The sequence below is a fragment of the Ips typographus genome, unplaced genomic scaffold, assembly GCF_016097725.1.
Source record: "Ips typographus isolate SLU unplaced genomic scaffold, UJ_Ityp_2.0 IpsContig139, whole genome shotgun sequence".
Classification (NCBI taxonomy): domain Eukaryota; kingdom Metazoa; phylum Arthropoda; class Insecta; order Coleoptera; family Curculionidae; genus Ips; species Ips typographus.
The window spans coordinates 44,852-61,069 of record NW_028098544.1 but is presented as its reverse complement, the minus strand read 5'-3'; the positions used below and the strand labels follow the sequence as shown (position 1 = coordinate 61,069).

Genomic DNA, 16,218 nt, shown 5'->3' with positions numbered 1-16,218 from the left:
ACCAATTTACCTGTAATTCGGCCAGATGATCACGGATTAAAAATTCACACGCGCCACACCGCTCAGAAAAAAGATCAGATGTCGGCAGTTCGAGTGCTGTAGTGGTAAAGAGACCGATATCACAAAGTGGGGTGATTAAATAGGCACATGGCACCTGACACAAAGAAACACGACCACAAACCGACGCTCCCCCGACAAAAATCGAAACCAATCACGTGACTACGGCACCTGATAACTTATCAGGTCACGCACCCACATTTACAACAAAATGTGCACAAAGTGCAATTGGAGGATTTAAGCGATCGGAATCGGTCTACCAGTGTAACTAGGCCCATGTACATTAAAAACACAAATCAAACGAGTTAACGGACGAAAACTCTATTTCGTACGTAACAGTGTCACCACCCCAATCTGCGTCTACAAAACAACAAAAATCAACCTTATCAGATCTATAATATTCTAAACCTAAATTCACAGCAGCTTTTAGGTATTGTAACACTCGTTGTAAATGCACCCATACTTCTACATTAACTTTGTCCTGATAGCGACTAAAAAAATTGACAGCGAAACAAATGTCTGGTCGACTCCCTAACATTAAATACATCAAACCGCCTACCAAACCTTGACAGGTTTTTTAGTCAAATTCTGGGGATTAGTACAAAATTTTTAGTTTAGGATCTAAACATATATCAGAAGTTTTACCATTTGTTATATAAAATTTTTCCAAAATACTTTTTGTGTAGTTAGTCTGGCCAATTCTTAATATACCTTCATCTCTAATGTAAGAAATTTCAAGACCCAAGAAATATTTCAGTTATCTCTTATCTTTAATTTTGAATTTAGTCATGAATTTCTGTTTCTTACATTTTATTTTATTTAAATTTGAACCGCAGAAAATAATATCACCAACATATATTAATAAATACAAGACTCATATATTTTGATTTAAAATGTACAAACAAAAGTCGTTCTCTGATCTAAAACCTGTGTCCAACAAACATTTATATTTTTTTTCAAAATACAAATTTTAAAATATATATATAGACATTTTTTCTAAGACCCTATTTAGGAAAGCAGTTTTGACATCTAATTGTTGAAAATGATAACCAAACTGATTTCCAATATTCAACAATGATCTAATAATTGTGTTCATTTTTGTAACAGTGTAGCATATACTTTTATTATGTGTGTAAACTAAGCGCCCTCCTACGCGCAGAGAGGAGTACGCTCTAACCTTAGATTTTAAGAAGTAGGTTGACACTGTTAAGTGACAAACTTTTCAGGAACTTTTAGCTCAGGCTCGCTTATGTGAAGAAACTTTTGACATTTTGAATGTGCGCGTTGACTGTAAGCAAGCAGAATCAAAAGACAGAAAGCGGAGTTCGTATTGCAGAAACATGGGACATTTAAAAGATGAGGGCCGTAAGCTAAGTAAGCTGAAAGATCAACATCCTAGCAACCAAGAACCAGACTGCAGTAAGAAAGAAGACTACAGTACAGGCAAGCCAGACTACAATAACAAAAATCCAATCTGCTATGGTTGTGGTCAACCTGGTTTTGTACGAACTAATTGTCCTAAATGTACAGCAAAGAAAACTGTATCTAATTCTTCAAATGTTTCTGTAAGGTCTACTGAATTTCTTTGTAGTTCTTTTAGTGACCATTCTAGAGTTTCACGACCCATTGTTTCAATTGAAGTGGAAGGACATTATGGCTATGCATACCTGGATACTGGAGCCAAGACTAGCGTTGCTGGAAGTACACTAACACAAATATTACTGGGAGATGGTATCCCATGTACCAAGGCCAATGATCTGGAGATGGTACTGGCTGATGGAGTCAAAAGGAAAGTAGAAGCGTTAATCTTTGAAGTTGCTATCACTCTCTATGGTAAAACTGTTCCTATTCAACTACTGGCAGTACCGGAACACACGAACAGTCGTACTCTGTTAGGAGTAGACTTTATTCATGCTGCCAACATAATTTTCAATATTGCAGCAAATTCCTTTCATTTTGGCGAATGTACTGGTAATGTATACCAACTAAATACTGAACAGGACTTGCGGGTGCATGTATTTAATAGCGTGGACTTTTCAAAGATTAAAATACGTAAAAATGAAGGTACCACCTTGTCAGAAGAACAAAATGGCCGATTGAACAATTTATTACTTAAAACTTGTTGTAATTTTGAACCTAGTAATCAACCAACTCCATTTGCAGAGCATTCTATTGTGTTGCAAGATGACACTCCGATAGCAGTGCCTCCTTATCGAATGTCCCCTGATAGGAAGAAGCAACTTCGCCAAGAACTCGACACTCTGTTGGAAAATGGAACCATTGAAGAATGCGAGTCACCTTATGCTGCTCCCGTAGTGTTAGTTCCCAAAAAGGATGGAGGATTACGCCTAACCGTTGACTACCGGCGTTTGAATGCCATAACTCGACCTGATCGATATCCACTACCCAGGATTGACGACCTGTTGCATGAAGCAAAAAGAACTAACTATATGACCACCTTAGATTTGAAAAGTGGCTATCATCAGGTAAGCGTCAAACCTTCAGATCGTGACAAAACCGCCTTTGTGACGTCATTTGGCACCTTCCGTTACACCCGAATGCCGTTCGGTTTAGTCACTGCGCCATCAACCTTTCAAAGACTAATGGACAGGTTTCGGGCTGGGTTAACCGACGTTTCTGTTTTGACCTACCTTGATGACCTTATAATTCTATCTTCCACTTTCGACGAACATCTGCATGACCTTCAGAAAGTTTTTCACTACTAAATCTATTTAAATTGAAGTTGAACCGTGACAAATGCACTTTTTGCTGTACTTCTGTGAAGTATTTAGGTCATATAATCTCGCCACAGGGAATCCAACCCGATGAAGACAAGGTATCTGCTGTTATGAATATGCCAGCCCCAAACAACATTAAGCAATTGCTGAGCTTTTTGCAGACTTGTTCCTGGTTTAGATTGATTTATTGGGATTTGCCCAAATATCAAAACCATTATCTGCTTTGACAAAGAAAAACGCTACATGGACGTGGGAAACCGCCCAATCCGACGCTTTTCACCAGCTTAAGACCCTGTTAAGCTCCGCCCCTATATTGAGACAGGCTGATCCAACGTTGTAACTACGCGCTCGGAGCATGTCTACTTCAGGGGGAGGCTGAGGATGAGCGACCCGTGGAGTATGCCTCCAGGTTACTCACTTCTGCGGAACAAAATTATACTACCACAGAGAGAGAGGCGCTTGCTGTTGTCTGGGCAGTCAGTAAGTTCAGAGGCTATATTGAAGGCTCTAGAGTCTACGTTCAGAGCGACCATCAACCGCTGAAATGGTTGATGTCACTAAAGACACCTACAGGACGATTAGCTCGATGGGCATTAAGCCTACAGTCCTATGATCTGCGTATTGATTACATACCAGGTAAAAAGAACGTGATTGCTGATACCCTGTCTCGACCACCTAGAGAAGAGACAGAGGGAACAAGTAACCTTGTTAGTGTCACTTTACCTACACGAACAGCCGCAGAAATACGAGCTGAACAACTAGAAGACCCTGATTTGAAAAAATTGTCGATGGTTTAGAAGCTGTTTCAACTTCTGTCGATTTTAAGAAGTGGGCTGACCGCGGTTATATCTTATCAAATGGCGTTCTTTACCATTATAATCCGGAAGTTGACCAAGAAGAACCCCAGATAGTAATACCAACTTCTCAAATAACTAAGGTTTTGCAGGAATACCATGACACAGCCACCGCTGGACACTATGGCATAGAAGGAACCTTCCAACGCATCGCAAAACGATATTTCTGGATTGGAATGCGTAAAACTATAACGGAACATGTAAGTAAATGCATCGAATGCCAGCGTTTTAAAGCTTCCAACTTAAAGCCTGCCAGTCTGTTGCAAACCCCAGTGCAAGCTCGACGGTTTGAAGTAATAGCAGTCGATCTTTTCGGACCGCTACCAGAGACTACAGAAGGCTATCGCTGGATTTTTATTGTGGAAGATACAGCGAGTCGGTGGACGGAGATTTTCCCCTTGAAGGCAGCTACTGCAGAGGCATGCGCTCGTTGCTTGATAGACGAGGTGATTTTAAGGTATGGTGTACCTAGGAAGGTTATCAGTGATAACGGCGTACAATTCGTCGGAGCCCTTATGCAGCAAGTGGCGCACGCTTTTGGGTTTCAACAAAGCCTCATACCGGTCTATCACCCAGAGGCTAATCCCGTCGAAAGAAAGAACCGCGACCTGAAAACCCGTCTGGCCATCCTAACTTCCAAGGAGCACACAGCCTGGTCAGAACATCTGGCAGCCGTAAGATTTGCCATGAATACTACTGTGTGTCAATCCACCAGCTACACTGCAGCATATCTAACATTTGGAAGAGAACTGCGAACTACCGATGACGTGACCCGTGACATGCGCGCAATCATTGAAAATGATAATTTTGTGTGTCAAATCACTCCTTACTTGCTTAACCTCAGTTCTACCCTTCAGAAAGCTCGAGAGACTCACGAGAAAACGCAAGATGCCAGGACTGAAGCGAAGAATCAAAATCGCCGAGACCAAAGTTATGATGTTGGCGACAAGGTCTTAATTACCTCACATAATTTGTCCAATGCCAGCCGTAAATTTACAGCAAAATTCACTCCGAAACGAGATGGACCATATCAGATAATGAAAGTTGTGACCCCAACCACTTACATTGTGGCTTCCGAAGAGAGACCAGACGTTCCCTTGGGGAAGTACCATGTGTCTGCGTTCACACCGTACAAGGAAGCTGAAGGTAACAGACCAACCCCAATGATACCTTTACGAAAAAGAGGGCGACCACCTGGTCAACAACCCGCAAGTCTAAGTACTAACAGCAAAGATCCAATACAAGAGGATACCCATGAAGAGTTGGCTTCTTCAGAATCAGAGCTTTGTAGACGACCAGACACTCCACTCAGGCACCAAGAGACAGAGGGCCGCCGCAAGAGGACTTTGACGAAGAGGACAAGGTGACCGTGTTGTGTCGAAGACTAGTGTTTGAACTATTCTCGTGTTGCCCCACATCCGCGGACGTTTGACGTGGTGCAAAGGGGGAGACTGTAGCATATACTTTTATTATGTGTGTAAACTAAGCGCCCTCCTACGCGCAGAGAGGAGTACGCTCTAACCTTAGATTTTAAGAAGTAGGTTGACACTGTTGACAGTCGACTAAGTTCCCGCCTATATAAAAAGTGCACAATAACGCTGTAGTAGTTTCCCTTAATACAAGTTTTTTACAGTTAATTTCCTCTAATTTCATGTTAAACCCGTTGACCCCACCTTTTTAAATACTAACGAAAACCAACGTTACAACAGGAGAATATATTTCTGGGTAATGCTTATCTTTTTCCTGCTCAAAGCCCCTTACTACTAACAGTAGCTTTAAATCTGTCCTGTTTATTTTCTTTTAAGCAAATACCCACTTTGTATCTATAACTTTTACACCACTTGGCTTTTTCACTTTTTCCCATTTATCATTCTTTATTGAACTTATTTCCCTTTATAGCATTTATCCATTTTTATTTATGTAACCTATACTCTATACCTACTTCATCAAATGTTTTCAGCACATTTTCAAGATAACTACATGCATCAAATGCCATATACATACAGTGCGTTTTTTTTAACGCGCAATATAGGATTTTACGTGTTAAATTTTTAAGCCTATGTTAGACCATGTTATTTTGGAACTACAAGTATAAAACTTGACGGGTGTGTCTTTAGTACCCTGAAGCTTAAGTAAGTCTACCAATTTGGTCTAAAAAGTGATTTAAAACTGGAAAAAAATCATTTTTTTTCGAAAAGATTTTATCCTTTCATACTCCCTGTATGCATTGTTGTTTTTGATACTGGCAGGGCAGGTAGCAGGTAAAGTGACTTATTTTGACTGCATCACGACCCGACATCTTTTGAACGTCAAAAGGGCATTTTATGATTGTTTGGAATATACTGTTTGGCTTCAAACGGAGGTCAATTTGAACAATTCACTTATAAAAATACTTCTTTTGTTCTTAACTTTCTTGATATAAAGTTAATGATCACCCTGTATTACTTTCTACGCCAAATTTTACCTGCTACCTGCCGTGCCAGTATCAAAAACAACAAAGAACAACAATGCATACAGAGAGTATGAAACGATAAAACCTTTTCGAAAAAAGATGATTTTTTGCAAGTTTTTTAACACTTTTTAGGCCGAATTGGTAAATTTACTTAAGCTTCAGGGTACGAAATAGCCACCCGTCAAGTTTTATACTTGTAGTTCCAAAATAACATGGTCTAACATGGGCTTAAAAATTTAACACGTGAAATCCTATGTTGCGCGTTAAAAAAAACGCACTGTATAGTTCAAAATCCTCAAACTTTGAGGGTAATTTCTTCTTTGAGGTAATTTCTTATACTTCTACGGCTATCATGTAAGCATGAAACTCCATTTTTAACTTCATCATTATTCCAAATCAAGCTCGAAGCGGAAATATTTTGATTATATTCCATTGCTTCATTATTGTAACTTTCATAACTTGTGTTCACTTTTATAATAATCTTTTTAAACCAAACTCATCTTCTTTAAATACTACATCCTCCACTACATCCATAGCCATTATTAATTACCCTACCATGATACACTTCCTGAGTCCCTCTATTCATTAAGTAATTTACTGTTCGAATTGCCTCACCCCAAAAACTTTTTGGTTTTCTATATTCAATCATTATTGCCCTGCTCCTTTCAACTAAGCTATGATTCTGCCTTACCATTTTCCTAAGGACTGTATGATGTTGTATAATCCAAAATAATTCCTTTTTTTTGCAGAATAAAGCTTTAAAATCATGAGGAATATATTTCCCCAACTTTCTTTTTTCAAAAATCATCAATAAAGCTTACAAAATATTTTCCCCCTCAAAAGTCAAAGGAGAGATAGGGCCACAAACATTCGATTGTATAATCTCTAGTACCCTGCTGCTTTTTGTTCTAGTTCCATAAGGATATCTAAACATTTTGCCACTGATACAAGGTTTGCAAAAATCAACTTCTTGTATTTTTATATCTTTATGTAACCACTGAACCATATTTTTTAAATGATTTCTTTCAAGCCATCAAATCCAATGTGATCATATTTTTTATGGCACTTTGTTTTACTTTTTTGTAAACTTTACTTCTTTGTTAAATCATTGTTTTTACTCTCAATATTAAGATATTCTGAACCAATATTTTATAAAAGTAATTTTATATAAATTTATTCTTTTTGCTAAACCTTTTAGATCACCCTTTTGTATATAATTTTTACATGTACATTTTTAAAAATAATCTTAATATCATTACTTTCTAATCTTTTAACCCTTAGTATTTTTTTCTCAAATCAGGAACAAAAAATACATTTTTTATAGTACAATTAATCTTTCTGTTTTTATCTTTACTTACTACTTTTATTAACAACCATCATTCTTAGCAACAGTTATCTTTATAGGTTCTTCCAAGTAAACCAAATCACAAAAATGTGATTTTGTATTGACCATATGGTCAGTGGAACTAGAATCAATACAAAATACAATCTATAGCCTTTATGTGCCACTACTCCAAGAAAACAAACAGTATTGTCACACTCAATTTCACTTTAAGAGTCTCTTTATTTTGAGTTAAACTACTACCATCACTATTATGAAATTGTGGTGGACTCCAATTATTATATGAATTATCCCTACATTGATCTGAAGAACTAAATCTACCTTGAAATCTACCTCTTGATAAGCCTCTGGATTGTTCCTTCCCTTGAAGGTCTTTGGACAAAAACTGGTCCTCTTTTGAGTTCTTTGGTTCACGATGTCGAATAACAACACCATGGTGTCTTTTGACGTCACAAACCTCTTTACCTCTATCCCGGTGGATGAGTCGGTTCTGTTTGTCAGGTGTATGCTCGAGTCCAGGATGACTGACCGACCACTCGAAGATCATGGACATTATTTCTCTCCTCCGCATTTGCTTAAAACAAAACTTTTTTTTAGTTTAACGGTCAATTTTACGAACAGGAGGACGGCTTAGCGATGGGGAGATGCGTGTCCCCATTTCTGGCTGAAATTTTTATGGAACACATAGAAAACAACTTCATTCTGACTGACAGCAATAAGGAGAGTCTTTTTTGGACACGCTACGTGGACGATTGCTTCTGCATCCTGGACACGGACACAAAGGGAGCTGAATTTTTGCTGGAAAAAATTAATCACATACATCCTAATATCAAGTTCACTTTGGAAACCGAATTGAACAAAAAGCTCAACTTTCTGGACTTGACTATATTTAATAACAATAACAAATTGGAATTCGTGATATTTAGGATACCAACACAAACGGACCATGCGATTCAGGTGTTACGTACACAGGTTGCTTCGTACACCACTGTCAGAAGACTACTACAAGCTTGAACTCAACACTATCAAGCAAATAGCCCTGAACAACGGCTACGACCCGGTTTGTATTGACAGGCTTATTGACAGGTTTCGCAGCGCTGAAATACCCAACCTGGCATACCCGCGTGTTCTGCAGAGTCCAGACAGCCCCGTTTTTTTCATCCCCTTTGTGTCCGCCAGCTTGACTCGCTCCTTCTCCAGAAGAGTCAGGCAAAATGTTCCTGAAGCCAGTATCGTGCACAAGAATAATTTGTCCCGAAAGTCTTTTCTCGTCAACTCAAAAGATAAACTTAGCCATGTGCACAAAAGTGGTATATACAAACTGAAATGCAATGATTGTGACGTCACCTACATCGGGCGCACGATCAGAGCGTTGCAAACTAGAGTCGGACAGCATATCAGGAGGACCAGCAATTCTGCTTTTGGTGGGCATTTGATTGCGACTGGCCACAGGTTCGACATCGGAACAAATGCGAAAATCCTGCACAGCTTGTCAACTCGCAACTTCAACAGGCTGAACTTTATGGAGGATGTGGAGGTCACGAAGGAAATGGCTCTCAACTCGCAGTGTGTTAACACACAAGTAAATCTAAACCGTGGCTACGTCCCCCTACACAGGAGACTGTTGAACTAATACCAACTGACGTCATCAATCAATAAACAAACCCAAAACCATCATATCCATCGTTAATACACCAATCGATAATTTAACGACCTCTGTCGACAGGGTAGGCGGTACTATTGGTACGCCGGTAGATTTTATCTTTTTCTTTTTCTAATATGGCTCGCGACTCGCCAAATTGATGGTAGATGTCTCTGGATTGTCTATTATGTCCGTCCAAATCCAATTTCAATCTTTGTGGGCTCATTACGACCTCTACGACCTAAGGGACGGCTTTAAATTTTTAAAATAAAAGACATCCAAATTTTTCATTTTTAATTTTAATTTTGACTTTTAACGTTTTATCATTTAGTTTTTAATGTAAAACATTTCTAATTTATTCCGAAAACCGTTTTAACCCATTTTATTAACAAACATTTTTAATAGTTTTAACATTTTAATCTAATTTTAACAAACATTTTGTGACGTTTCTGTAATGTGCAATCATGGATTGAGTCAAGCTGTGTTGGTTGTTGCGTTTGGAGTGTTGTGAACGTATTGAGTGCTGTCCTTCGGCCTTAGACATGTGGCTGGTTGCGTGGTGATCTCCGGTGGGTCGGCCTCAATCTGACGAATGAGTAACATTGACATTTTATTTCTTCTCCCCAACCTTTAACAGCATTAATACCTCTTTGAGCTGTCCTTTGTTTCTCTTTCGGCAGATTAGAGTACTGATGATAGCCTAAAGGGCCGAAACCGGTTCACTAAGGATTATTAAAAATTTGCACGCAGCATACGTTTTTCACTGAACTACCCTTTAAAGCTTGGGGTGGTGGGTCCGATGGTAGTGAACCTTGTTGTGTAGCTCTGAATAAGCTAAGGGTGGCAACCAGGCAAGCATGTAGGCCTAAACTGACATGAAGCTGGTATGTGTATCGAACTGACTACTATTACAAAATCGTAAGTAAAATACAGTTAAGAAGGTAAAGTTGAAGAGTTAAAAGGTTGGATATTAGATATAATTGATCAAAGGCATACATGAGTGATGTAGGATGGCTTTAAAGACTTAACCACGCGATGGGGTATGGAATTTTCCCAAAAATCAGGAAATTAAGTTACGAATCTAACTTCAAATATTAAATCTGGCAATACGCCTATTCTTAACACTAGACTTGTAGAATAAATTCCTGTGTTTTTACGTTTGCGGATAAATGGATTTCCTTTATCCGCAAACGTGCGTACTTTCCGACTGAAAAGTTTTAAAAGGACAATAGTGTGATTTTGGACTTTGAACTCTTATCAATTCGGCCCTTTAACTGAAATCTGGCAGCTGTCCCAGGGTCATTAATCATTTTAGGTTAAGATTTGCAAGGTTATATTGTGTTTATGTTAATTTTTATAGTAAATAAACTGGTTATGATTATTTAGCTGTTTTAATTTAATTAATAATACAATTAGTGACAAAATAATAAACATTAAATTAAGCCAGTAGCCAATTGAATTAAAAATTACGAAAGTGACAACTTGTAAGATGGAAATTGTGAAATAAAGTGTCTTTCATTAGCCAGATCTCAACAAGGTAAAAATCAACCTCTAACAACTTTTCTTAAAAACTTTCAGGTGCATTATTTTTTATTTTCAAAAATACATTTCTACAGCAACTTTTCGCGTATAATCCAGTAGTGTAAATAGTTTTTTTCTATTAGACACGGTTTTTAAGATACGCACAAAAAAATCGTTAAAAAGAAAAAAATTTTAAATATCAATTGTTACATGTCATTAGAATTGTAATTTTAAGATCTTTTTAAAAATGAAATAATATACAGGGTGTTCTATTTAAAAAAAAAACAACTTTTATGTACGTAGCTTAAAAACCGTGATCAATAGAAAAAAACTATTTACATTACTGGATTCTACTTTACACTACTAAGTGAATTACGCCCTCAATACTAATGAGTGAAAAATAGAAAACAGCACTACAGAAGATGTAACTTTATTTTTGTTTAAATAAATCTCAAAGAAAAACTAAAAACGTGTTAACCAGAGCAAGAAGTAAAAAGGCGGATAATCATTACTTACTGTCTAACAACTTAATCTTGACTAGACTTATGATGTTTGACATTTGTCATAAGTCACTTAACAGTAGACATTAGTAACTTATACATATACACATAGGTGGTTTTATTGGTATTTTAACACCCTTCCTCAATAAAACAATTGTTACATATTATCAATATCAACTATCAAGTTCAAGTCAGTTCTAAATTTATCAAACGGAACACTTTGGTTAAAACGTCTGCAACTTGCTCATTCGTTAGCAAGTATTTTACACTCACAGTTCTATTTGCTATTAAATCTTTAATGTAGTTAAACTTCACATCAATATGCTTAAGTCGTTTATGATCAAATTTACTTGTTAATTTAATACAAGACTGATTGTCTTCAAAAATGTCAAAGATGTATTTTTCAAAACCAAGGTCGAAGAGTAAGTTAGACGACCATACTCCTTCTTTTGATGCTTCTGCCAGGGCGACATATTTCGCTTCCGTTGATGAAAGACTTACAGTGGCTTCCTTTTTAGTACACCAACACACAACAGCTCCAAAAACTTTAAAACAGTATCCAGTTGTTGACTTCCGATCATGCAAATCACCAGCCCAATCGGCATCGGCATAACCAACTAACATCACTTTTTCATTCTTTGGATAAAACAACTCTAAATTAATTGTACTTTTAAGATATGGTCACGAATGGAAAATCCATTAATTCAAAAGATGGACTTATTGACTTAAAAACATAAGAATATTCGAGGATTGCGAAATATTAAGCGCACGAGGCAAGGTCGCACCATGATGCACCGAGTGCGTGATGAGTCGCCACCACCTGCTTTGCAGGAATATGAAAAATAGGCGACGAACAATAACAAACTACGTCAGCCAATCGGGTATAAAACACGCCGATTTCAGCAGTATAGGAAGAGTGTGAACCAATCGACAGTAGTGCGACCAGCTGAACCAAGAAGTCGAGATGTCAACTCTCCTCGAAAAAGAAGAACAAGTTAAGTAGTCCATTCTCCAGAATTGTTCCAACACGAAAGTGACCAAGCCAGCCGCCAGAAAATGCTAAGTCCTTAGCGTATGAATTTATGTAAGTACAATTGTTGAATTGTTAATTTTTAGTGTGCTTATGACCGTATTGCACAGACCCATTTATGTATATGATATATAATAGTGTTACAAAGCGAACTTTTGATTATTAGTTAGGATTTCTTCAGTTATTTGTTGTTACCCCTGTATGTTACGTTGCTTTGTTTACGTTCTACATTCTTTTGTCTGTGTTCTAGAAAATCCTGGCTCCGTTGCTTATATAGAGAGAGATTTATGTTATAGCTTAATGAGTGTGAGAGAGAAAGTCAATTTCATGAATATTTGGGAACTTTCTAGAAACCATGGAAGCCTATATAAGCAGCTGAACCAGGCCTGGTAGTTAGTTGTTGAGTTGATGGTTGTAGTGAAGTCGAAGTTGTCAGATAACGAGGTTAAAAGTCAGTGTCAGTTTATTGTTTGTAAACAATATACAGTGTTGTACAAGAAGTGTGTTATTAAGGAGTACGACGGTACAATAGATTTAAGTGTTTAATAGAAAACTCAGTGTTTGATTCCATCCTTGAAACTGAGATCCCGGCGCGACGTTTAACGTCGTGAGTCAGTTTAATTGATGAACCCAGAAGGGCTCATAAATTAAACGTGACAATATCTAAGAATTCGTTTTTGTTGATAACAATTCTGTATGTATATGAACACTATATTAGTTTATAAGTCAACTGTCATGTGTGTCATGTCAAAGATGTCAAGTGAAGTAGTTGTATGAAATCATCGTGCCATGTCATGTATTTTGTTTAAACACTGATTTAAAAGTGCAATAAAACCATTAAAGTTAAGTTATCTTTTATTGAAAACTACATACAAAGAATCAACAAATCACAGGTTATGGGCCCAGTGACGGAATGTGTTGTCTGAGGAAGTAAATAGTGGTTAATCGAGTAAAGGATAACTTTGGTGGTAGTGTCTATTGCATCAGCAGCGGATCTATAAGGAAGTGTTATAAAATGGCGTCGATGGGAGCACCAATTGGTGGAATTAAGCAATTTGATGGTACAGGCTACTCCAACTGGGAATTCCGAATGAAATTGTTGCTTGAGCATCATGGGGTTTTGGAGATGTTGAGCACAATTCCTCCAGTTGAACCTTCAGAACATGCAACTTTCAAAAAGAGTGATGTAAAGGCAAGGAACTTGATTGTAAATTGTCTAGCAGACAATGTGCTAGAAGTAATCGAAGAAAAAACAACGGCCAAAGAGATTATTGACACTTTTAGGGGAATATATGTACAGTCAGGTGTGGCAAGTCAAGTACAACTGCAGAAACGGTTAAGGAATTTGAAATACTCTGGGAAATCAGCATTAAGTGAGTTTTTGTTGGACTATGAAAAGACAGTCAGTGAACTACGAAATTGTGGTGGGACCATACTGGCAGCAATGTCTGATTGTTACCAAGGAGTTGTTACAGCATTGGATGTGATATTTTCCCAAGACGTTAAAGCAGTGAGCTTAGAATTTGTAAAAAGTAAGCTACTGATGGAAGAAGCCAGGCAATCAAAGTTTAGTGACGATAGTGGATCTAGTGAACAAGGAGAAACAGCTTTCGCAGCAAGAGGAAACTGGCAACATGGACGAGGACCAAAAGGTACTAAGAAAACTGGTCAACCTAATAAGTTTTGGTATAAGTGCTACAATTGTGGAGTAAGAGGACATAAAAAGATGGATTGTCCAAAACTTAGAAATCAAACTCAAAATTGCAATTTAACTGAACAAGATGATGATGAAGTTTGTTTTATAACACCTTTGGAACTGTCAATGAATGCTGAAACATTGATAAGTGATGATAATAATATAACCTTTGTAATTGACAGTGGAGCAACCAATCCTCTAGTGAAAAGTTGTGTGGGACAATTTTTATCAAATGTCAGAGATGTTAATCTCCGTGTAAATGTAGCAAAGACTGGAGAAGCCATTTTAGGGAAAAGGCAGGGTAATCTTCAGTTACACTTAGAAAGTGGACAAAAAATTAAAATTGAAGATGTGATTGAATGTGAGAATCTAACCCACAACCTATTGTCAGTAAGAAAACTTGAAGGCTGTGGTCTAAGTGTTACATTTGGGAATCAAATAGTGACTATTAAAAAGGGACAAACAGTGGTTGCTAAGGGAAAGTTATTGGGAAATTTGTATATACTAAAGTTTCAAGTAAGTACAAATACTCTACAAACTAATGTTACATGTGCAGATCAGGACTTGTGGCATCGCCGGATGGGACATTCGTCTAGATACCCCACTGATAAAGTATGTGAAATATGTCAAAAGGGCAAGCAAACAGCTTTATCTTACAAATCATTGCCAGAAGAGAGAAAAGCAAAGTCAGTTTTGGAGGTTGTATCATCAGACGTATGTGGGCCAGTAAGTCCTGCATCATATGATGGAAAAAGGTATGTGGTATCCTTTATTGGTAACTATTCACATTTTACTGTTTGTTATTTTATTGAACACAAGCATGAAGTGTTGGAAAAATTTAAACAGTATGTTTCAATGGCTGAAAAAAATTGTGACAGTCACATTAAAAGGCTAAGATGTGATAATGGGGGAGAATATACCTCAAAAGAGTTTCAGCAATTTTGTAGAAACAAAGGAATTCATATTCAATACACAATACCACATAACCCACAGCAAAACGGTATAGCTGAAAGATTCAATCGCACCTTGTTAGAAAAATCTAGATGCTTGATGTATGAGTCAGATCTTGACAAATCCTTTTGGACAGAGGCTATAAAAACAGCTATTTACCTTAAAAACCAAACGGAAACATCAGTTTTAGAAAATGGAAAAACTCCAGCTGAAATTTGGTACAAGGAAAAACCAAATATGAATAAAATAGAAGTGTTTGGTTGTAAGGCATATGTCCTAATACCCAGAGAAGAGAGACAAAGTAAACTAGATGCTCAAAGCCGTAAAATGATTTTCATGGGCTATACAGACAATGGATATCGTGCCTGGGATCCAGAAAAGAATAAAATTGTGACAGCAAAACATATTATGTTTGATGAAAATGCTACAAGAAACTTAGGGACACCTTTAAACATGTTGGAAAGTGAAAATAAATGTGAAAACAACATCAAGGAAAAAGACAAAAATAAACATGCTGAAAGTGAAAGTGTGTGTAAAGAAGAAAACAAAAATTCAAATGACAGTGAAGAACAAGAAACATTAAGACACAGTAGAAGAACAAGAAAACTACCTAAACGACTCGAAGACTATCACATGAGTTCTGATATAGACTCGGATATAGATGAAAGTTTGTTAGCAGCCCAGCTGAAACTTTAAATCAGTATGTACCCCAAACCTACAACGAGGCAATTGCTATGGGACAAGGTTGGAAACTGGCTATTGAAAGTGAGCTGAAAGCTCTAAGAGAAAATGAAACCTGGGAAATTGTTCCATATCCAGCTAATGAGACAGTAATTGACTCGAAATGGGTTTTTCGATACAAGGATGTAAATGGCAGTGCAAGTGAAAAGGCTCGACTTGTGGCTCGTGGATATCAACAGTGTGACGAAAGTATGGATATGTATGCTCCAGTAGCCCGGATGTTGACTCTGAGAATATTATTTTCTTTATGTCTTCAGGACAATTTACACATAAATCAACTAGATGTGAAGTGCGCGTTCCTAAATGGTGAGCTGAAGGAACCAGTTTTTATGAAAATACCTGATGGACTGAATGTAAGTAAAGACTTTGTTAAAAATAATGTTTGTAAACTGAAAAGATCTTTGTATGGTCTTCGCCAGGCGCCAAAGTGTTGGTATGAAAAGGTACATTCGCATTTGGCATATATTGGTTTTAGTGGTTCACAGTCTGACCGACCCCTGTCTATATTTTAACTCTGATATATCTACTTATTCATGTGGATGATTTAATTTTAGTGTCAAAAACAGAGTCAGAACTAAAAAGTCTTAAAGTAAAGTTAATGGAAAAGTTTCAAATGAGGGATTTAACTCCTGTTAAATCAAATTGTTTAGAGAATAATAAAGTCAAACTAAAGTTCTTGGGTTTAAATATCATT

At 37.3% G+C, this 16,218-nt stretch overlaps 1 protein-coding gene across 1 annotated transcript; it reads left to right on the top strand.

Annotated features, from left to right (window-relative positions):
* The first annotated feature begins 1,397 nt into the window (after positions 1–1,397).
* Positions 1,398–5,016, top strand: LOC145739420 (uncharacterized). The gene is made up of 3 exons (XM_081994843.1): positions 1,398–2,543; positions 3,164–3,502; positions 3,742–5,016. The coding sequence occupies exons 1-3, from the start codon at positions 1,398–1,400 to the stop codon at positions 5,014–5,016; spliced, it is 2,760 nt and encodes a 919-aa protein (XP_081850969.1).
* Positions 5,017–16,218: the final 11,202 nt, after the last annotated feature.

What these genes read in the sequence shown, in the direction of transcription:
- LOC145739420 (XM_081994843.1), top strand. Translation starts at nt 1,398, where the DNA reads ATGGGACATTTAAAAGATGAGGGCCGTAAGCTAAGTAAGCTGAAAGAT. An exon ending in TGAAAAGTGGCTATCATCAG is followed by an intron (nt 2,544 to 3,163) that starts GTAAGCGTCAAA and finishes TGTCTACTTCAG; the next exon opens with GGGGAGGCTGAGGATGAGCG. An exon ending in CAGAGGGAACAAGTAACCTT is followed by an intron (nt 3,503 to 3,741) that starts GTTAGTGTCACT and finishes AAGGTTTTGCAG; the next exon opens with GAATACCATGACACAGCCAC.